This window comes from Pseudophryne corroboree, chromosome 6 (assembly GCF_028390025.1).
Source record: "Pseudophryne corroboree isolate aPseCor3 chromosome 6, aPseCor3.hap2, whole genome shotgun sequence".
In the NCBI taxonomy this organism is placed as follows: domain Eukaryota; kingdom Metazoa; phylum Chordata; class Amphibia; order Anura; family Myobatrachidae; genus Pseudophryne; species Pseudophryne corroboree.
Window position 1 is genome coordinate 608,278,001 of NC_086449.1, and position 19,985 is coordinate 608,297,985.

At 43.1% G+C, this 19,985-nt stretch overlaps 1 protein-coding gene across 1 annotated transcript in view; it reads right to left on the reverse strand.

Annotated features, from left to right (window-relative positions):
- The window catches only part of NSG2 (neuronal vesicle trafficking associated 2), a 120,854-nt gene that overhangs the window by 94,559 nt on the left and 6,310 nt on the right, over positions 1 to 19,985 (reverse strand). Inside the window, exon 3 of the mRNA XM_063928057.1 lies at positions 19,363 to 19,479. Coding sequence (XP_063784127.1) covers positions 19,363 to 19,479 — 117 coding nt within the window. The remainder of the gene's footprint in view (positions 1 to 19,362; positions 19,480 to 19,985) is intronic.

Sequence of the window (19,985 nt, forward strand, 5' to 3'; positions counted from 1 at the left end):
TGCCTAACAACTGGGAAGCCTGTGTGTTGGTGCAGCTGTACAGCTGCAATATGCTAATCATTAAGGGGGCTGGCACTCAGCTATTGGTCCTTGCTCCTGATAATAGGCAGCCAGCCATCATCAGCCTTGCTACTGATATTACTAGAGACGTGCGGCGGGCACTTTTCGTGTTTTGTGCTTTGGTTTTGGATCTGGTTCCATAATCGTGTTTTGGATCTGGATTGGGTTTGCCAAAATCACCCTTTCGTGTTTTGGTTTTGGTTTTGGATCTGGATGATTTCTGGGGAAAAATTTAAAAACAGCTAAAATCACAGAATTTTGGGGTAATTTTGATCCTACGGTATTATTAACCTCAATAACATTAATCTCCAGTCTATTCTAAACACCTCACACCTCACAATATTGTTTAAAGTCCAAAAGGTTGCACCAAGGTGGCTGTATGACTAAGCTAAGCGACACAAGTGTGCAGCACAAATACCTGGCCCTTCTAGGAGTGGCACTGCAGTGGCAGACAGGATAGAACTTGAAAAAAAAATAGTCCCCAAACAGCACATGATGCAAAGAAGAAAAAGAGGTGCAATGAGGTAGCTGGATGACTAAGATAAGCAACACAAGTGTGCAACACAATAACCTTGCTCATCTAGGAGTGGCACTGCAGTGGCAGACAGGATTCCACTATTCAAAAACTAGGCCCCAAACAGCACATCATGCAAAGAAGAAAAAGAGGTGCAATGAGGTAGCTGTATAACTAAGCTAAGCGACACAAGTGTACGGCACCTACACCTGGCCCATCTAGGAGTGGCACTGCAGTGGCAGACAGGATGGCACTTAAAAATAAATAGTCCCCAAACAGCACATCATGCAAAGAAGTAAAAGAGGTGTAATGAGGTAGCTGTATGACTAAGCTAAGCGACACAAGTGTGCGGCACAAACACTTGGCCCATCTAGGAGTGGCAATGCAGTCCAACTGCACTGATGGTGGATACAAGATGCACGTATAACACCAGCATAGTTGTTATGGCCTCAGTAATCTGCTTTGCAACAGGGTATATATATATACGGTAGTATCACTTGAATTATACGGCAGTACAACTAGACATATACGCCAGTATCACTGGTATTATATGGCAGTACCACTGGACATATATGGCAGTATCATTGGACTTATACGCCAGTACCACTGGAATTATATGGCAGTAACAATGGACTAGATTTATACGCCAGTACCACAGGATTTATATGGCAGTACCACTGGACATATACGACAGTATTACTGGAATTATATGGCAGTACCACTGGACATATACGCATAGCCAGATTAAGGGGGGGATGCAGGGCATACTGTACCCCGGGCCCCCCTTTGTCAGGGGGCCCCCAGGCCTTAGCACACTGACATCACTAGCTTTCCCTCTTAAGCAGCAGCAGAACCAGCAGCCAGAATATGAGCAGGACAGTATGCAGTGCAGGCAGAGACACCGGCAAACCTTGTTTCAGTGTGTAAGTAGTACAGAGGCTGCTGCTATTCTTGCATGTGACAAGATAAATGATTTTATATTTCTATGTGTATTTTAAGGTTACATTGTCTTTGTCCCACTACAAGAAAAAATTATAAAATAGTTGTCTTTCAATTAGGTGGAGCTATAAACAGAAACCAGGCATTATTAAACTATTAGTTAAAACTAATATACTGTACACCATTGGTTTAAATTTAATACGTATACACAATCTATACCTCTCAACATAACCCATTCCAGGAGGGAAAAATGCTCTCTACCTGGACTTCCCTCTTAATTTATGATTGCAATCACCTGTGTTGAAACACCTTTCTTATCAATTAAATAGTTCAACACTGGTCACACCAATCATATATTAAGAGGGAAGTCCAGGTAGAGAGCATGTTGTCCCTCCAGGAATGGGACATGTTGGGAGGTATGCACAATTTTTAATATACATCCCCCACCTTTCATTGGGGCCCCCCTGTCTTAAGTGCCCCGGGCACCCTCAAGGCTTAATCTGGCCCTGCCTGTGCCTGACTAAATATTGGACTGCAATACTAATCCTGCATTACTTGTGCTTTGTATTATAACTGTGGATTCCTGACCAATACATTATTATGTATATATTATTATATACATTATTCTGCTGCTAAAATAAATTACAAAGGACATTTTCATCACTGTGGACATTCATTACTATTACAGTATTCATAGTGTTGTATCCAAGTGCTGCATTCAAGTTTTGGTTCAGACTTTTGTACTCATTCATTAACTGTTTCCCACCTATGCTTAAGTATTGTGTTGACCTCCAGATTTGGTATTCCTCTATTGTTGGTAGTCCTATTTTTGGTAGTCCGCATCCACAGTTCACAATCACAATGCTGAGAGATTTCTGCCACACCTAGTTCCAGTATCCTGATGCTTCTAGCACTCCACAGTCAAGTAACTGGTTAACTGTTTCTGTGCCATTCTGCATTTGCCTGCAGTTACCACTCCAGATGTTTTTCCTGCTGTCTCCAGCCAACTGAGTAAGTCGCTTCAGCTAGCGGTTTAAGTCCTGGCGTCCACTTAAGTATCGATGCTGGAATCCCGACACCACTAAGGAGACCAGTGCTGGAATACTGATAGCCAACATCCCAAAAGGAAAGTATCGAGTTTCAGGATGATGTTAGGGCCCAGGGATGGGGCAAGGGGGGGATGGTTAGGGTGAGGCACTAGGGGGGTTAAGGTTAGGCACTGGGGGGTTGGTTAGCCCTAGTTGACACCCCCCATGGGTTAACCCCAGCCACCACCCTATATATATATATATATATATATATATATAATGATGAGACTTGCCGCTATATTATGGATTTCTAGTATTCCTTGTTTTATTTTTAGCCAAGACTTCTTGTAAATAAAGTTTTAAGTATTTAAAACTATTTAACTTGGTATATTTTTGATGTACTTCTATGAGCTGCAGCTACACTTTTCATGTCACTGTTTTCATTGAACAGACAGATGCTATATATTGATTAAATATTATGGCTCATTGTAAGGGCATTTATATAGTGATAGCCCTCCTGTATATGGGAAGAAATGAGTCATGATGCTTTCATTATCATCACGTACAAGTGGAACCCTTTATGTTAATTATTCATATAGAACTGTTACCAGCAGCCGAAGCAGAGATTTCAAGCTGACCATATCTGCTGTTACTGTTACAAAGTTACCCCTTGAGGAATTCCTGATTAATGGCATTCACCTAGGAGGATATACCGCTGACAGAGCCAATGGTGCTAACGGGGAGACCCAAAAGGATATGCTGATGTGGCTTCTTTCACAGATACACCTGCTCCCTGTGCCAGTAAGAAAGAGCGCTCATGAGACACCTCTAATGTGGTGTCTGAATTACAGTATTTCCAGATTTCCCAGCTCTCAGACTGACCGGGATCATGCTTGAGATAGACAGTGACCCAGTGGCGTCACAAGGGCGGTGACATCAAAATGCCGGCTCCTGCACAGTGGCAGGAGCCGAGCGCTGCACTGTTACATTATGTGCAGCACTCGGCTCCTGTCACTGTGTAGGAAACAGCACTGCAGGGGCAGCACTCCCTGAGAGCCAGCCCTCACGTCCCAAACCCCCCAAGTGACAAAAAAAGGGTGTCGGGATGCTAAGCCCCAGCCCTTCCACAAAGCCCCACCTCCTTTCAACCCTTCAATAGTCAAAAAACAGATGCCACCCGTGAAGCCCCACCCCTCCAATGAAGCCCTGCCCATTCCAGTGAAGCCCCACCCCCTTTTTCTGCCACCGCACTGGGTGTCCAGGAGGTGAGTGACACCTCTGCAGTGACCATTCCTCCTTTTTCTATCAACACTGTCAAGATTGACTGGGGAGTTTTACCTAAAACCAGCTGGCTACTCAAGTGTGACTATACACATATTTTTTAGGAGCAGCCAGACGCGGCTGTCCTGTCACATCACTAACTACCAGCATATTAATTCAAGGAGATTACATTATAATGGAGTGGGTTAAGTATGGAATACTGGCGGCCGGTATGTCATACTTAACTCGCTGCGGGTTTGTTGGCTCACTGCACTCACCACAGGTTCCATTCCAACTCTATGGGTGTCATACATACCCACGAGTGGGAATATCCCCCCCCCCCCAGGCGGATCCCAGCTGTTGGCAACCTAAATGCGTCCCAATAAAACTACCTCAAACTATCATTCATTGATAAATCAGTGTGCTCTCCATACATCTCCCATTTACACCACTGAAATAGACTGTGTGTGCTTTCATTTGTGTCTGCCTCCTGTTCCAACTGGATACAAAGCATCTACAAGTAAATATTTCTCTGATTTACATGGGTGGAGATGTTTCTGTGATACTATGTTAAAACTTGTTCCCAGATTTATACATGTTGGCAGATACAGAGGGTTCTACATTGATGCATTCATGCAATATTAAACAGTCATACTCCAACATCAATATAATTAATTTGTTTATGCACAAATTATACCTTTTATTATAGCATACTAGAATTTTTAGAAAATATCATTAGTTTGCTTATGAATCCTGAGAAGGCAAAGATCTACCCAAAATGGGCAAAAAAAAATTACTATTGTATTTTTAAAATGAACATAACAAGAAAATGAACTACAGTAACAGTCATTGTAATGTTTTCTGTATCTAAAGTAAACAAATATTTTGTTGTCCTTGCTTACATCAATCTGCTTTTCACAGTATTTAACACATGTTCTGTGCTTTAAAGAAATACATAAAATGTTCGGGAATAAAATTTTGAAAACTGGACAACCTACTGCATCAAATGACGGGACCCCTGGATTTTTTTCAGCCTGGATGCTGACATTTGACATTCTAATACTCATTACTCAAAAGCTTGACATTTTCTTTAGTGTAAGGCACTAATTATTACCTCTCATCTACGTAACACTATCAACACATATCTGCTGCTTATTACTCATATAACACCTTTTAACACTTAAAACTCTCACTACTGTGATGCCTTGGGGTGGCTGGTTGGTTTGTACTGGACTGGTCGGTACTGTACCTTGGACTTGAACATTAATGTTAGGGACCCACCAGAATCTGGTCGTGATTGGTGGGCCCATAAGTTTGGGCAAAATTATGCAAAGCACCTCAAATTTACTATACATTATATTGCAGTTTATTATAATTATTTTTTATTAGCAGTGTTTAGTATTTGGAATGTGCACCTGCATTTTCTCTTTTTTCTGTGTGGAACTACAAGTCTCAGCATGGTAGCACCTCTCATTATGTTTAGAATTAGAGTATGTAGTCCAAGCCTCATCCACCATATAAGACAGGGGTTCTTAACCATGGTCACACTAAAAGTCCAGGTTTCAAGGATGGCCATACTTGAACACAGGTGACTTAATTAGTACCTCAGTTTTATTGTTCAGGTTTTTGATACCTGTGCCCAACCCTATACTCGGTGTTGTATGTGAGAAACAAGTTTCTATATGGTCTGTAAATACTTTTATTTTTGCAGTCACAATGCTCAGTATAACAGACAGTACAATATTGCATATATATTAGTCCACACATAATTTGAGTGATCACACAGTATTATCTATGTTCATAGCAGTAGCATGCATGCAGTGTGAACAAACCGAGGTATAGAGAAATTAATGCAAACTTGATGTCGTATGATGAATACAGTAATGAACAGTCTTGAGAGCAAAGAATGTCTCTATTCCGGATATATCAAGTGGCAGTCTTTTCCTAAAGGGACTTCCGTGTCCCCCAGTGTAATTGACAAAGGCCGTTTGCTACTGAAACGCGTTGGAAACAGATCCACAAATAGACATTGCAAGCTTGCATTGCCTGCAAATCACCACAGACCACATCCATAAGACTCCTCGCCGGCTGGTGAGTGGAGCGGCCGTTGAGACCACACAGGAAGAAGCGGAGCCTTGCAACAACTCAACTTCCGGTGTTCAGGCTGGACCCGGTGGCCCAGCAGCAGGGCCAGGAAGACATCCAGCACTGAATGCTGAGGAGCACCACTGGGGACGGAGAGGGTTGAAGATACACAAGTGGCTACACAGAGGCTCACCGCAGAGTGAGCAACAGGAACAAGACACCACATCGTGAAGGTAAGTTGCACCTGGCTGGCCGGGACGCCAGCTTCCCAGAACACGACCCCCATCAGAAACCATTCATTGAGGACAGAACAGCTTCTGGGCACAGTTGCTCTGACTTATACTTGGGGACACGGAAGTCCCTTTAGGAAAAGACTGCCACTTGATATATCCAGAATAGAGACATTCTTTGCTCTCAAGACTGTTCATTACTGTATTCATCATACGACATCAAGTTTGCATTCATTTCTCTATACATCGGTTTGTTCACACTGCGTGCATGCTAATGCTATGAACATCGATAATACTGTGTGATCACTCAAATTACGTGTGTACTAATATACAGATGTGTCCACTTACATCTTTGCTTTTTTGTATATGCAATATTGTACTGTCTGTTATACTGAGCATTGTGACTGCAAAAATAAAAAGTATTTACAGACCATATAGACACTTGTTTCTCACATACAACACCGAGTACAGGGTTGGGCACAGGTATCAAAAACCTGAACAATATAACTAGCCATTTGGAGTCTGGACAAGTCCTTGGATACCAGCAGCCCCCCGCAACAAGACACAAATACTGCTGCACTCTAGGCAAACCCCTTGCTTCCATACCTCAGTTTTTAGTTTTTATTAAACCATTGGCGTATTTTACCTATGGGCTGAAGGGCTGCCCCCTCCTTCAATTAAAATCCACCACTTTAGTGAGCCAGTTGCAGTCCATGACTGCACTGACTACACTGTGACTGGTAGTGACTTTCCATTGGAAGTGGTACCTGTCAGTCATCAGCAGGTCAGGCAGACCCACTGGCAGGTGTTTTCTCCCTCTGGGACTGCCAGTCAGGGGTTAAAGTTGGCCGGAATGGGGCGAAACTGCGTTCTGTCACTTCTAATTGGAGACGGAACCAGTTCCACCTCCACCCACCTTGCCAAGCCACAGCAACTAGGGATCATCAGGTCCCAGTTGCTGTTCAGTTTAAAGTTGGCATCGGCCACCAGCCAATCCCAGCTGACGGAACAGCTGTCAATCAAAAGAAGAGGTGGCTCGAGGACTGACGACCAATTTGCCAGCTTTTCATTGGCTGGTGGTCTGTGAGCCATGACTGGCATGCAATCGATGCCGATTCAAAGAGCAGCCCCTTCTTTTGATTGGCAGTCGGCCTGCAAGCTGGGATTGGCTGGCTGCTGGTGCCAACTTTAAACTGCACAGCAGCCATGACCCGATCCTCCTGGCTCTGCATCAGTCCCACTCCCAGCCACAAAGAAGGGGGGGGAGAAAGGAATGAGATGCGTAGGGGGTGAGATGAGTGAGAGGTGCAGGGGCTGAGATGGAGTGAGAGGTGCAGGGGCTGAGATGGAGTGAGAGGTGCCGGGGGTGAGATGGAGTGAGAGGCGCAGGGGGTGAGATGGAGTGAGAGGCGCAGGGGGTGAGATGGATAGTGAGGGGCATAGGAGGTGAGATGGAGTGAGAGGAGCAGGGGTGAGATGGAGTGAGAGGCGCAGGGGCTGAGATGGAGTGATAGGCGCAGGGGGTGAGATGGGATAGTAAGGGGCTTAGGAGATGAGATGGAGTAAGTGGTGCAGGGGGTGAGATGGAGTGAGAGGCACAGAGGTTGATATGGGGGAATGAGGGGCACAGTTTAAAGTTGGCATCGGCCACCAGCCAATCCCAGCTGGCGGAACAGCTGCCAATCAAAAGAAGAGGTGGCTCGAGGACTGACAACCAATTTGCCAGCTTCTCATTGGCTGGTGGTCTGTGAGCCATGACTGGCATGCAATCGGTGCCAGATTCAAAGAGCAGCCCCTTCTTTTGATTGGCAGTCGGCCTGCAAGCTGGGATTGGCTGGCTGCTGGTGCCGACTTTAAACTGCACAGCAGCCATGACCCGATCCTCCTGGCTCTGCATCAGTCCCACTCCCAGCCACAAAGAAGGGGGGGAGAAAGGAATGAGATGCATAGGGGGTGAGATGAGTGAGAGGTGCAGGGGCTGAGATGGAGTGAGAGGTGCAGGGGGTGAGATGGAGTGAGAGGCGCAGGGGGTGAGATGGAGTGAGAGGCGCAGGGGGTGAGATGGATAGTGAGGGGCATAGGAGGTGAGATGGAGTGAGAGGAGCAGGGGTGAGATGGAGTGAGAGGCGCAGGGGTTGAGATGGAGCGATAGGCACAGGGGGTGAGATGGGATAGTAACGGGCTTAGGAGATGAGATGGAGTGAGTGGTGCAGGGGGTGAGCTGGAGTGAGAGGCACAGAGGGTGATATGAGGGAATGAGGGGCACAGGGTGAGATAAAAGCAGGTGCTGAAAGGCTATCAGGGAGTGAGAAGTGTAGGGAGTAAGTAAAGGAGAGAAAGATTCAGGTGATCAGAAACAAGGGAGAGCATATAGGGAATAAAAAGGCAACCTAGAATGAAGATATGGACACATGAGGAGAGTGACAGACAAAGGAAACAGATAGGAAAGCAGAGGGTACTCATGGAAGAAGTGAGCAAAGGTTGGTCAACAAATCCTGCTACATTATGCATCGTATTAAAAATCAAACACATATCAAAATCCCTAAAGCTTTGAAGTGACACTATTTTGGGCATTATGTGTGTAAGGGGCACTACTACTGTGGGCACTATGTGTCTAAGCACCACCACTACTACTGTGGGCATTGTGTGTGTAAGGGGCACTACTGTGGATATTGTGTGTGTAAGGGGCATTAGTATGTGGGGCAATGTGAATAAGATTGTGTATGGGGGAGGGGTAGTGGGGGGGGAGATGAGTCCCACCACCTCTCCAGGACCACTTTAAGCCCCGGTGCTAGCCCAGAATGTGATTTGCAGAAGGTGTGTTTCCTGTGGGAATCCACTGCCTGCCTTTCTGGCAGCCCTACCTGGCTTCTATGGGCTGCAGCTGATGTGGTCCATAGAAGCCGGCAGGAATGGACTGGTGCCAGAATTTGGCCCTGGCATTCTCGTGTGCGTGTGTTCAGCACAAGGGGGGTGGCTTGCATGGGCACGGGGGCGTGCCGTGAGTCAGGGGGTATGGACTCATGACTGCCCCCATTTTTGTTGAAATGCACACTATGGGTATGGGGGCATTGGCGCATGGACCAGGGGTATGGGGACGTGCCGAGAGTCAGGTAGATGTGGACTTGCAGCACCCATTCTTGTTAGAAACAGGTACTTCGGGTGGTGGGGGCGCAAACAGAGATCCGGGAGCTGCACTCTCTCTGTGACCGAACCGGCCCACCTGCCCATCGTCCTTTCTGGCATTTGCCAGAAGAGCCAGATGGGCCATCCAGCCCTAGAAGCTGTTGTTTTGTGCATGTGCGTCCATACCACCAAATATGTGCATGCGCCAGTCCCTGCGCCTGCCAGATCCATTGCGCAGGTTCTTGGACCTAGCCTGTTAATGTGCGTTGAGGACCATGGTTGGGAAAACGCCGGTGTAAAGTAACACTGTCTGGGGTCACCAGACCATAACTACTAAGTGGACAACATTTGAAAGAGTTTTAAAGACTTTCTTGGAAATACAGTATGATGAGAAAGAAGCAGGCATTACAACATTCTTACCCCATGTTTTCTGTAACATAGGATGTTATTATATAATGTAAAACCATAACTACATCAGTTGAAAGAGGGTACTGTACCATCTAAGGACATTTAAATGCTTTCTGTAATGTATGCTGGATGTAACCTGTGTAATCAAGGGCACCTTTTCTCTAACTATATATATATATATATATATATATACGTCTGGCATTCTTTGTTTAACCTTTTTTTTTCAGTGCAAGTGGGACACGCTCTTACTGTGTGTGTATAAATGTCTGACAGTCGTCTCCCAGACCATGTGACTGGTTGCCATGGTTGCCTTTTTCCCCAACTGAACAAGAAAGTAGAATAATTGAAGAAAGTGTATATAAACTACTGCTGCATAAGTTATGAGCACCCTGGAGGAGGAAAGTAATTAGGAATACATTAGAAATTAAAAATATATGTCCCTACACAATAAGAGAATTCATTAAAATCAGCCAGTTATAATAATCTTTACAAGAGTCTGGGCTTTAACGTACTTTCCGATGAGCAAATAAGAACAAGAGGGTAATTGTAATAATGAACACTATTACCTTTAACCGGTAATTAAGCACAGTAATGACTGCTTCCATACAAACGTACAAAAGGAAGGTGAGACATTTGTAAAGGTAGGTATGAAATGTATATCTGCACAATTTTCCATAACTAGGCTATAAAAAAAATTCATAAATAAATGCACACCTACAGTATTTCTTATATGTACATTTACTTTGGAAGAAGTAGTAGCAGAGCCCATGCAATAATCTACTTATGAGGAACAAGAAAGTGATACTCGATTAATCAAATTCAGGATGTTTTAAAAATAAAGGAAGAGATCTTACTACTATGAAGATGCAGTATATATTCTGGCTACAGTGTGGGCTCACATAATGATCTATAAAATATATGTATAATTATAACATGCAGGTTGTTTTATGGCATCACCACAATTTTTACTACACTAGAAGGTTAAACCTCAATAGCCAATAACATACAAATATATATGCACTATTGAGATTGGGTACCTTAAATACTTCCATCCGGGCAAATTATTCTTTGCCAGTATTTTAAACAGTATATATACAAACACTTGTTTTATCAATAAACTTAACCATAATGGATTTATGATTGACAGGGCAATCCGGTACCCACTATTGTTAACCGTACAACAGAACTGGCTGATACATATCCATGTATTTTTTACAAGTCTTATCTTAAAATCATAACTTGCGGAGGTAACAAACCTTGTTATTTATACACTCAAAAGATTCTTGTGTACTCCCCAGTGATGTATTAAATGGATAAATAATATATACGTGTGATATTCTGACCCAGTTCCTTTATTATGCAATATGTGAACAGAGATGATGTTTCCTTATTTTTAATGCATACTCATGTAGAGGTACTTGAGAAAATTAGCTGATATATACAGTATTCGTTCAATGCTGTCCAGAGGTCTGCCTAGTCTGGATAAATTTTGGGGGCATGACCTAATAGTAGGAGACGTGGCCACATCCCCTTAGGAATAAAAAAATTAAAAGAAAGTGTTTTCTAGCACCGCTGAGTGGTGCTTCACGCAGAGCAGCGGGGGTGGCTTGAGCTCCTCAGTCAGGAGCAACTGAAGGGAGGAGTGCAATCAGTGTAATCACTCCTCTCAAACCCACACAGTAAGACTCTTCTCTAGATTCCAATCCTTCAAGAGTTCCCTGAAAACTCACCTATTCAGGCAAGCTTATCAAATTCAAGAACCGCTCACATAACCTTCATAAGCTTTCCTATCCAATTATATCCCCACTGTACAGTCCACACATATCTTCACTTTCCTTTCCTCCTGACCCCAGTTCATCATTGATGTGTGACCATATCATGCAGCCCACCGAGAGCCTTTGCAATCTGGTGGACAACTGTGCGATAGCACCTATCCTTGTGTATCAATGCCTATTTCCCTATAGATTGTAAGCTTGCGAGCAGGGCCTTCCTACCTCTATGACTGTTTGTTATTACCCAGTTTTATCATTGTTTCAAATTGTAAAGCACAACGGACTTTGCCGCGCTATGTAAGAAACTGTTCATAAATAGTAATAATTAATAATAAATAGATTGTACTAATCAATTTAATGTGCAACACATCTGTGTGCGACTGAATGTGACTCTACATACACAGCGCTATGATGCAGCGGCCACAACTTTTTCTCACACCAAGTTCCCTTCCCTTGTGCTTTCTCACCAACTTTGTATGTGTTTAACATGAATTCCTTTGCAGTTAAGGTCGCAGCCCAGTGTCTCTAATACACTTTAGGTTTTCACTGCATCTTTGATGCGAATAAGCCACAAAATGTTAAGAAAGAGACGAGGCAGCTAATTCATCCTGGACCTCTCGCACCATATGGTGTAGAGGTGCTACTGTAGTGTTATGAGTACATATATGTAGGTAATTACAGTAAGTGAATTCTGTGCTCTATTGACAGTTTTGTATCACAGTACAATGATCTGTATTGCCATAAAATTAAATAATTTTACAAATATGTGGTAAAAACAGATATCTTTAAATATATGATAAAGTAATTTATTAAGTTTACTTTTGTCTTTTCTACATTCTCTTTCTGTACTTCCATAATCATTTGCATTCCTTTTAACTCATTACCAAGCGAATCATATTAGAAGCATTTACTAGTAGAGGGCCCTGAATGTTGACACCATAATATCGACGGAATTTGAATGTTGATATTCGGAATGTGACCATGGACATTATGTTGATAATGACATTTCAAATTGTGCATCTCAACACAGCATCTCAACATGTCAGACAATTTTAGTAATTAATAAATATAGCAGCCTTACTCCTAACCCTAACGGTATCTGGCTGATAGGTCAACAGTTAAAATGTTGACAAGCAATAGGCAGACACCAAATGGTTGATATGCATATAGTCGAAATGGTCAAAAGGTTGAAAGGTTCAAATGGTTGACGTGACAATGATCGACACAGCATATTGCTGACATTAGTTTTTTGGAGGTTTTTTTTAGGACTTTTAATACTTTAACATCCATGTGGACTATGATTGGGAATAATAACCTGTGCCGAGTGAAATGGCCAAAGCATGGAGATTGAAGTGAGCCATAAGAGGTGAAGGAGTGCACTAATTGGGGGTCCACCTGCTGGAATTTTGACACCAACAAAACCATCAGAAACTCACGCTGACCTTTGCATGTGTCAACCATTTCTGTGTCGACCTTTCGACCGTGTCAACCTTGTGCATGTTGACCATTTGATGTTGACCTAAACATTGTTGACCTTCTCTCAATTCTTTGATCCATAACCAACACTAACCACAACCTTCCCTAACACTATGAATATCGACAGTGAATGTTGTTGATGTTATTGATGTTAATACTGTGAAACAAAAATTGGTCCAAAAATGACATAGTTTTAGCTGTGTTTAGCATTTTGAAATAATCCAAAACCAATGCAAAACACTTGAGAGATTTTTTGCTAAAATTAAAGCAGAACCAAAACATGGGAGTTCATGCAAATCTTTATTTTAAAGTTACTCCCCCACTGCCACCACCCATTCATCTCTTCATGTTTTCAATTCTGTTTTTTCCTGCTCTTATCAATCTTTGCTGCATTATTCCCCTTTTACATTCCCCGCCATAACTACTGCATAACCAGCTGTATATTTCCTGTACTCTGCTACTCATGGTTGTCACTGTAACCTGAATTTTATGACTGTAGATGTATTATGACACTCTCATTTTCAAATACCTGTACTGCTTTCCAGGGATGTGCGGTGAGGTAAATGGCTGAGGAAACACTGGCTAGCACCAGAGCCAGATTTACACACAATTAGAGATGAGCGGGTTCGGTTCCTCGGGATCCGAACCCCACCGAACTTCACCTATTTTACACGGTTCTGAGGCAGCCTCGGATCCTCCCGCCTTGCTCGGTTAACCAGAACGCGCCCGTACGTCATCATCCCGCTGTCGGATTCTCGCGAGATTTGTATTCTATATAAGGAGCCACGCGTCGCCGCCATTTTCACTCGTGCTTTGGAGATTGAACGGAGAGGACGTGGCTGCGTTCTCTCCCTGAAAAGCTCCGTAATCTGTGCTCAGTGTGCTGAAAATATCTGTGCTCAGTGTGCTGCAAATAATCTGTGCTCAGTGTGCTGAAAATATCTACGTTCTCTGCCTGAAAACGCTCCATATCTGTGCTCAGTGTGCTGCAAATATCTGATCAGTGTGCTACATTGTGGGGACTGGGGACCACCAGTATATAATATATACTTTTCTATAGCTTCTATACTGCTTGTCAGGACACATGGTCACAGTTACACCGCTCTGTACTGATATATACAATAATATATATACTTTTCTATAGCTTCTATACTGCTTGTCAGGACACACATGTGTCACAGTTACACCACTCTGTACTGATATATACAATAATATATATACTTTTCTATAGCTTCTATACTGCTTGTCAGGACACATGGTCACAGTTACACTGCTCTGTACTGATATATACAATAATATATATACTTTTCTATAGCTTCTATACTGCTTGTCAGGACACATGGTCACAGTTACACCGCTCTGTACTGATATATACAATAATATATATACTTTTCTATAGCTTCTATACTGCTTGTCAGGACACATGGTCACAGTTACACCGCTCTGTACTGATATATACAATAATATATATACTTTTCTATAGCTTCTATACTGCTTGTCAGGACACATGGTCACAGTTACACCGCTCTGTACTGATATATACAATAATATATATACTTTTCTATAGCTTCTATACTGCTTGTCAGGACACATGGTCACAGTTACACTGCTCTGTACTGATATATACAATAATATATATACTTTTCTATAGCTTCTATACTGCTTGTCAGGACACATGGTCACAGTTACACTGCTCTGTACTGATATATACAATAATATATATACTTTTCTATAGCTTCTATACTGCTTGTCAGGACACATGGTCACAGTTACACCGCTCTGTACTGATATATACAATAATATATATACTTTTCTATAGCTTCTATACTGCTTGTCAGGACACATGGTCACAGTTACACTGCTCTGTACTGATATATACAATAATATATATACTTTTCTATAGCTTCTATACTGCTTGTCAGGACACATGGGTCACAGTTACACCGCTCTGTACTGATATATACAATAATATATATACTTTTCTATAGCTTCTATACTGCTTGTCAGGACACATGGTCACAGTTACACCGCTCTGTACTGATATATACAATAATATATATACTTTTCTATAGCTTCTAGTATTACAGTGCAGCATTTTGGTGACCAACAGTATACATATATAGTACAGTACAGTAGGCCACTGATATATTACTGCCATATAATTCCACACATTAAAAAATGGAGAACAAAAATGTGGAGGGTAAAATAGGGAAAGATCAAGATCCACTTCCACCTCGTGCTGAAGCTGCTGCCACTAGTCATGGCCGAGACAATGAAATGCCATCAACGTCGTCTGCCAAGTCCGGTGCCCAATGTCATAGTAGAGAGCATGTATAATCCAAAAAACAAAAGTTCAGTAAAATGACCCAAAAATCAAAATTAAAAGCGTCTGATGAGAAGCGTAAACTTGCCAATATGCCATTTACGACACGGAGTGGCAAGGAACGGCTGAGGCCCTGGCCTATGTTCATGGCTAGTGGTTCAGCTTCACATGAGGATGGAAGCACTCATTCTCCCACTAGAAAAATGAAAAGACTTAAGCTGGCAAAAGCACAACAAAGAACTGTACGTTCTTCTAAATCACAAATCCCCAAGGAGAGTCCAATTGTGTCGGTTGCGATGCCTGACCTTCCCAACACTGGATGGGAAGAGGTGGCGCCTTCCACCATTTGCACGCCCCCTGCAAGTGCTGGAAAGAGCACCCGCAGTCCAGTTCCTGATAGTCAAATTGAAGATGTCACTGTTGAAGTATACCAGGATGAGGAAATTGACAAGGAGGATTCTGATGGTGAGGTGGTTTGTTTAAGTAAGGCACCCGAGGAGACACCTGTTGTCCGTGGGACGAATATGGCCATTGACATGCCTGGTAAAATTACAAAAAAAATCACCTCTTCGGTGTGGAATTATTTTAACAGAAATGCGGACAACAGGTGTCAAGCCATGTGTTGCCTTTGTCAAGCTGTAATAAGTAGGGGTAAGGACATTAACCACCTAGGAACATCCTCCCTTATACGTCACCTGGAGCGCATTCATCAGAAGTCATTGACAAGTTCAAAAACTTTGGGTGACAGTGGAAGCAGTCCACTGACAACTAAATCCCTTCCTCTTGTAACCAAGCTCCTGCAAACCACACCACCAACTCCCTCAGTGTCAATTTCCTCCTTAGACAGGAAAGCCAATAGTCCTGCAGGCCATATCACTGGCAAGTCTGACGAGTCCTCTCCTGCCTGGGATTCCTCCGATGCATCCTTGAGTGTAATGCCTACTGCTGCTGGCGCTGCTGTTGTTGCTGCTGGGAGTCGATTGTCATCCCAGAGGGGAAGTCGGAAGACCACTTGTACTACTTCCAGTAAGCAATTGACTGTCCAACAGTCCTTTACGAGGAAGATGAAATATCACAGCAGTCATCCTGCTGCAAAGCGGATAACTCAGGTCTTGGCAGCTGCGGTGGTGCTAAACGTGTGTCCGGTATCCACCGTTAATTCACAGGGAATTAGAGAATTGCTTGAGGTACTGTGTCCCTGGTACCAAATACCATCTAGGTTCCATTTCTCTAGGCAGGCGATACCGAGAATGTACACAGATGTCAGAAAAAGAGTCACCAGTGTCCTAAAAAATGCAGTTGTACCCAATGTCCACTTAACCACGGACATGTGGACAAGTGGAGCAGGGCAGACTCAGGACTATATGACTGTGACAGCCCGCTGGGTAGATATATTGCCTCCCGCAGCAAGAACAGCAGCAGCGGCACCAGTAGCAGCATCTCGCAAACGCCAACTCGTTCCTAGGCAGGCTACACTTTGTATCACCGCTTTCCAGAAGAGGCACACAGCTGACAACCTCTTATGGAAACTGAGGAAGATCATCGCAGAATGGCTTACCCCAATTGGACTCTCCTGGGGATTTGTGACATCGGACAACGCCACCAATATTGTGCGTGCATTACATGTGGGCAAATTCCAGCACGTTCCATGTTTTGCACATACATTGAATTTGGTGGTGCAGATTTTTTTTTAAAATGACAGGGGCGTGCAAGAGATGCTGTCGATGGCCCGAAGAATTGCGGGCCACTTTCGGCATTCAGCCACCGCGTGCCGAAGACTGGAGCACCAGCAAACACTCCTGAACCTGCCCCGCCATCAGCTGAAGCAAGAGGTGGTAACGAGGTGGAATTCAACACTCTATATGCTTCAGAGGATGGAGGAGCAGCAAAAGGCCATTCAAGCCTATACATCTACCTATGATATAGGCAAAGGAGGGGGAATGCACCTGACTCAAGCGCAGTGGAGAATGATTTCAACATTGTGCAAGGTTCTGCAACCCTTTGAACTTGCCACACGTGAAGTCAGTTCAGACACTGCCAGCCTGAGTCAGGTTATTCCCCTCATCAGGCTTTTGCAGAAGAAGCTGGAAAGATTGAAGGAGGAGCTAAAACGGAGTGATTCCGCTAGGCATGTGGGACTTGTGGATGGAGCCCTTAATTCGCTTAACCAGGATTTACGGGTGGTCAATCTGTTGAAATCAGAGCACTACATTTTGGCCACCATGCTCGATCCTAGGTTTAAAGCCTATGTTGTATCACTCTTTCCGGCAGACACAAGTCTGCAGATGTTCAAAGACCTGCTGGTGAGACACTTGTCAAGTCAAACGGAACGTGAACCGCCAACAACTCCTTCTTCACATTCTCCCGCTACTGGGGCTGCGAGGAAAAGTGCAAGAATTCCGAGCCCACCCGCTGGCGGTGATGCAGGGCAGTCTGGAGCGAGTGCTGACATCTGGTCCGGACTGAAGGACCTGCCAACGATTACTGACATGTCGTCTACTGTCACTGCATATGATTCTCTCACCATTGAAAGAATTGTGGAGGATTATATGAGTGACCGCATCCAAGTAGGCACGTCAGACAGTCCGTACGTATACTGGCAGGAAAAAGAGGCAATTTGGAGGCCCTTGCACAAACTGGCTTTATTTTACCTATGTTGCCCCCCTTCCAGTGTGTACTGCGAAAGAGTGTTGAGTGCAGCCGCTCACCTTGTCAGCAATCGGCGTACGAGGTTACTTCCAGAAAATGTGGAGAAGATGATTTTCATCAAAATGAATTATAATCAATTCCTCCGTGGAGACATTCACCAGCAATTGCTTCCAGAAAGTACACAGGGACCTGAGATGGTGGATTCCAGTGGGGATGAATTAATAATCTGTGAGGAGTGGGATGTACATAGTGAAAGGGGTGAGGATTCGGATGATGAGGAGGAGGTGGACATCTTGCCTCTGTAGAGCCAGTTTGTGCAAGGAGAGATTGATTGCTTCTTTTTTGGTAGGGGCCCAAACCAACCAGTCATTTCAGCCACAGTCGTGTGGCAGACCCTGTCACTGAAATGATGGGTTTGTTAAAGTGTGCATGTCCTGTTTATACAACATAAGGGTGGGTGGACAATTCCATCTTGCACCTCTATTTTTTTTTATTTATCTCTGCATCATGTGATGTTTGGGGCTAATTTTTTTAAGTGCCATCCTGTCTAACAGTGCAGTGCCACTCCTAGATGGGCCAGGTGTTTGTGCCGGCCACTTGGGTCGCTTAGCTTAGTCATCCGGCGACCTCGGTGCAAATTTTAGGACTAAAAATAATATTGTGAGGTGTTCAGAATAGACTGGAAATGATTGGAAATTATGGTTATTGAGGTTAATAATACTATGGGATCAAAATTACCCCCAAATTCTATGATTTAAGCTGTTTTTGAGGAGTTTTTGAAAAAAAAACACCCGAATCCAAAACACACCCGAATCCGACAAAAAATTCTTAAGGGAGGTTTTGCCAAAACGCGTCCGAATCCAAAACACGGCAGCGGAACTGAATCCAAAACTAAAACACAAAACCCGAAAAATGTCCGGTGCACAATACACACAATATATGAGCCAAAGAGAACATGTGGGGATTATACTGTACACAGGTATAGCAGTATATTCTGCTGGAAATTTGGTGAGTTTTGATAAGAGATGTGCGCATAAGCCATAGACTTTTTACTCTAGAGTGTTGACTATAAAAATAATTAGAATAATACAAATAAGATATTTCTAATATCTTCTTTGTATTTTTCATACAGTATACTTTATATAGTAAAAACTCTTGTGTATATATTAGTATGATAGAAAAGTCTCTGCCTCACCTCACCGCATGCCACTGCTGCTTGCATTTTGTTAGCCTTGCTTTTTCTTTGTCTCTTATGCTATGGAATTTTACTTTTGTGTTGCTCTATAAATGAATCATAATAATAACAAAGTATATACTATAAACTAGATATTTTTAAATCTTTTTTTTACCATCAATTTATTGCTGATTGAATATACACACTTTTGTACCTTTACTCTCAACAAAGACTTAATATGTGTTTTATGTATGAGGTAGGCAATCAAATCACTGTATGAACAAATAAATCTCAGTGGCAAGAATATAGGAAACATACCTTTAACCTTTCAGTCACCCCATCAGTGAAACTGACGGTGAACTCTGCAATTTTTGGCACTTTAAGTTTCTTGTTCTTTTGTTCAGACTGGTACTCTGTCCTTGTTTTAACAACCACCTAAAAAACATTAATATGTTAATATTTTATTCCTCAAAATGACTTGCCAATGTATGAAAGAATTACACATTTCACTTTATTTTCTTTTTTACTAGACTGTTTAAAATATTATTAGTATTTTTAATTATACAATTAGCATTGCATGTTTTTTTATTTTTTAAAACATGGGGGAATTCAATTAGAGGTGGTCATTTACCACAGGCTAATTGTTTCCCCGGAACTACTCAATTAGTCGCAAAGGCAGCCTGGAGACTACAGGTAACAGGGATTTTTTTTCCGAGCCTGAGCAGGCTTGAATAGAAAGCCCAGTTTTTCGGATGCCATGATCATTTTAATACATAGGTCTGGGAACTTATCCTGGATTCTATGTGTTGACGCCAGTTAACAGTTAACTTATGAGGTGTGAAAAAGGTGCTCTAATTGAATAGCACCCTGCTAATCACAGCCAGGCAGTCAGTCCCATGGGGAGGTGTTTTCTCCCCCAGGGACTGCCAGTCCAGACTGCA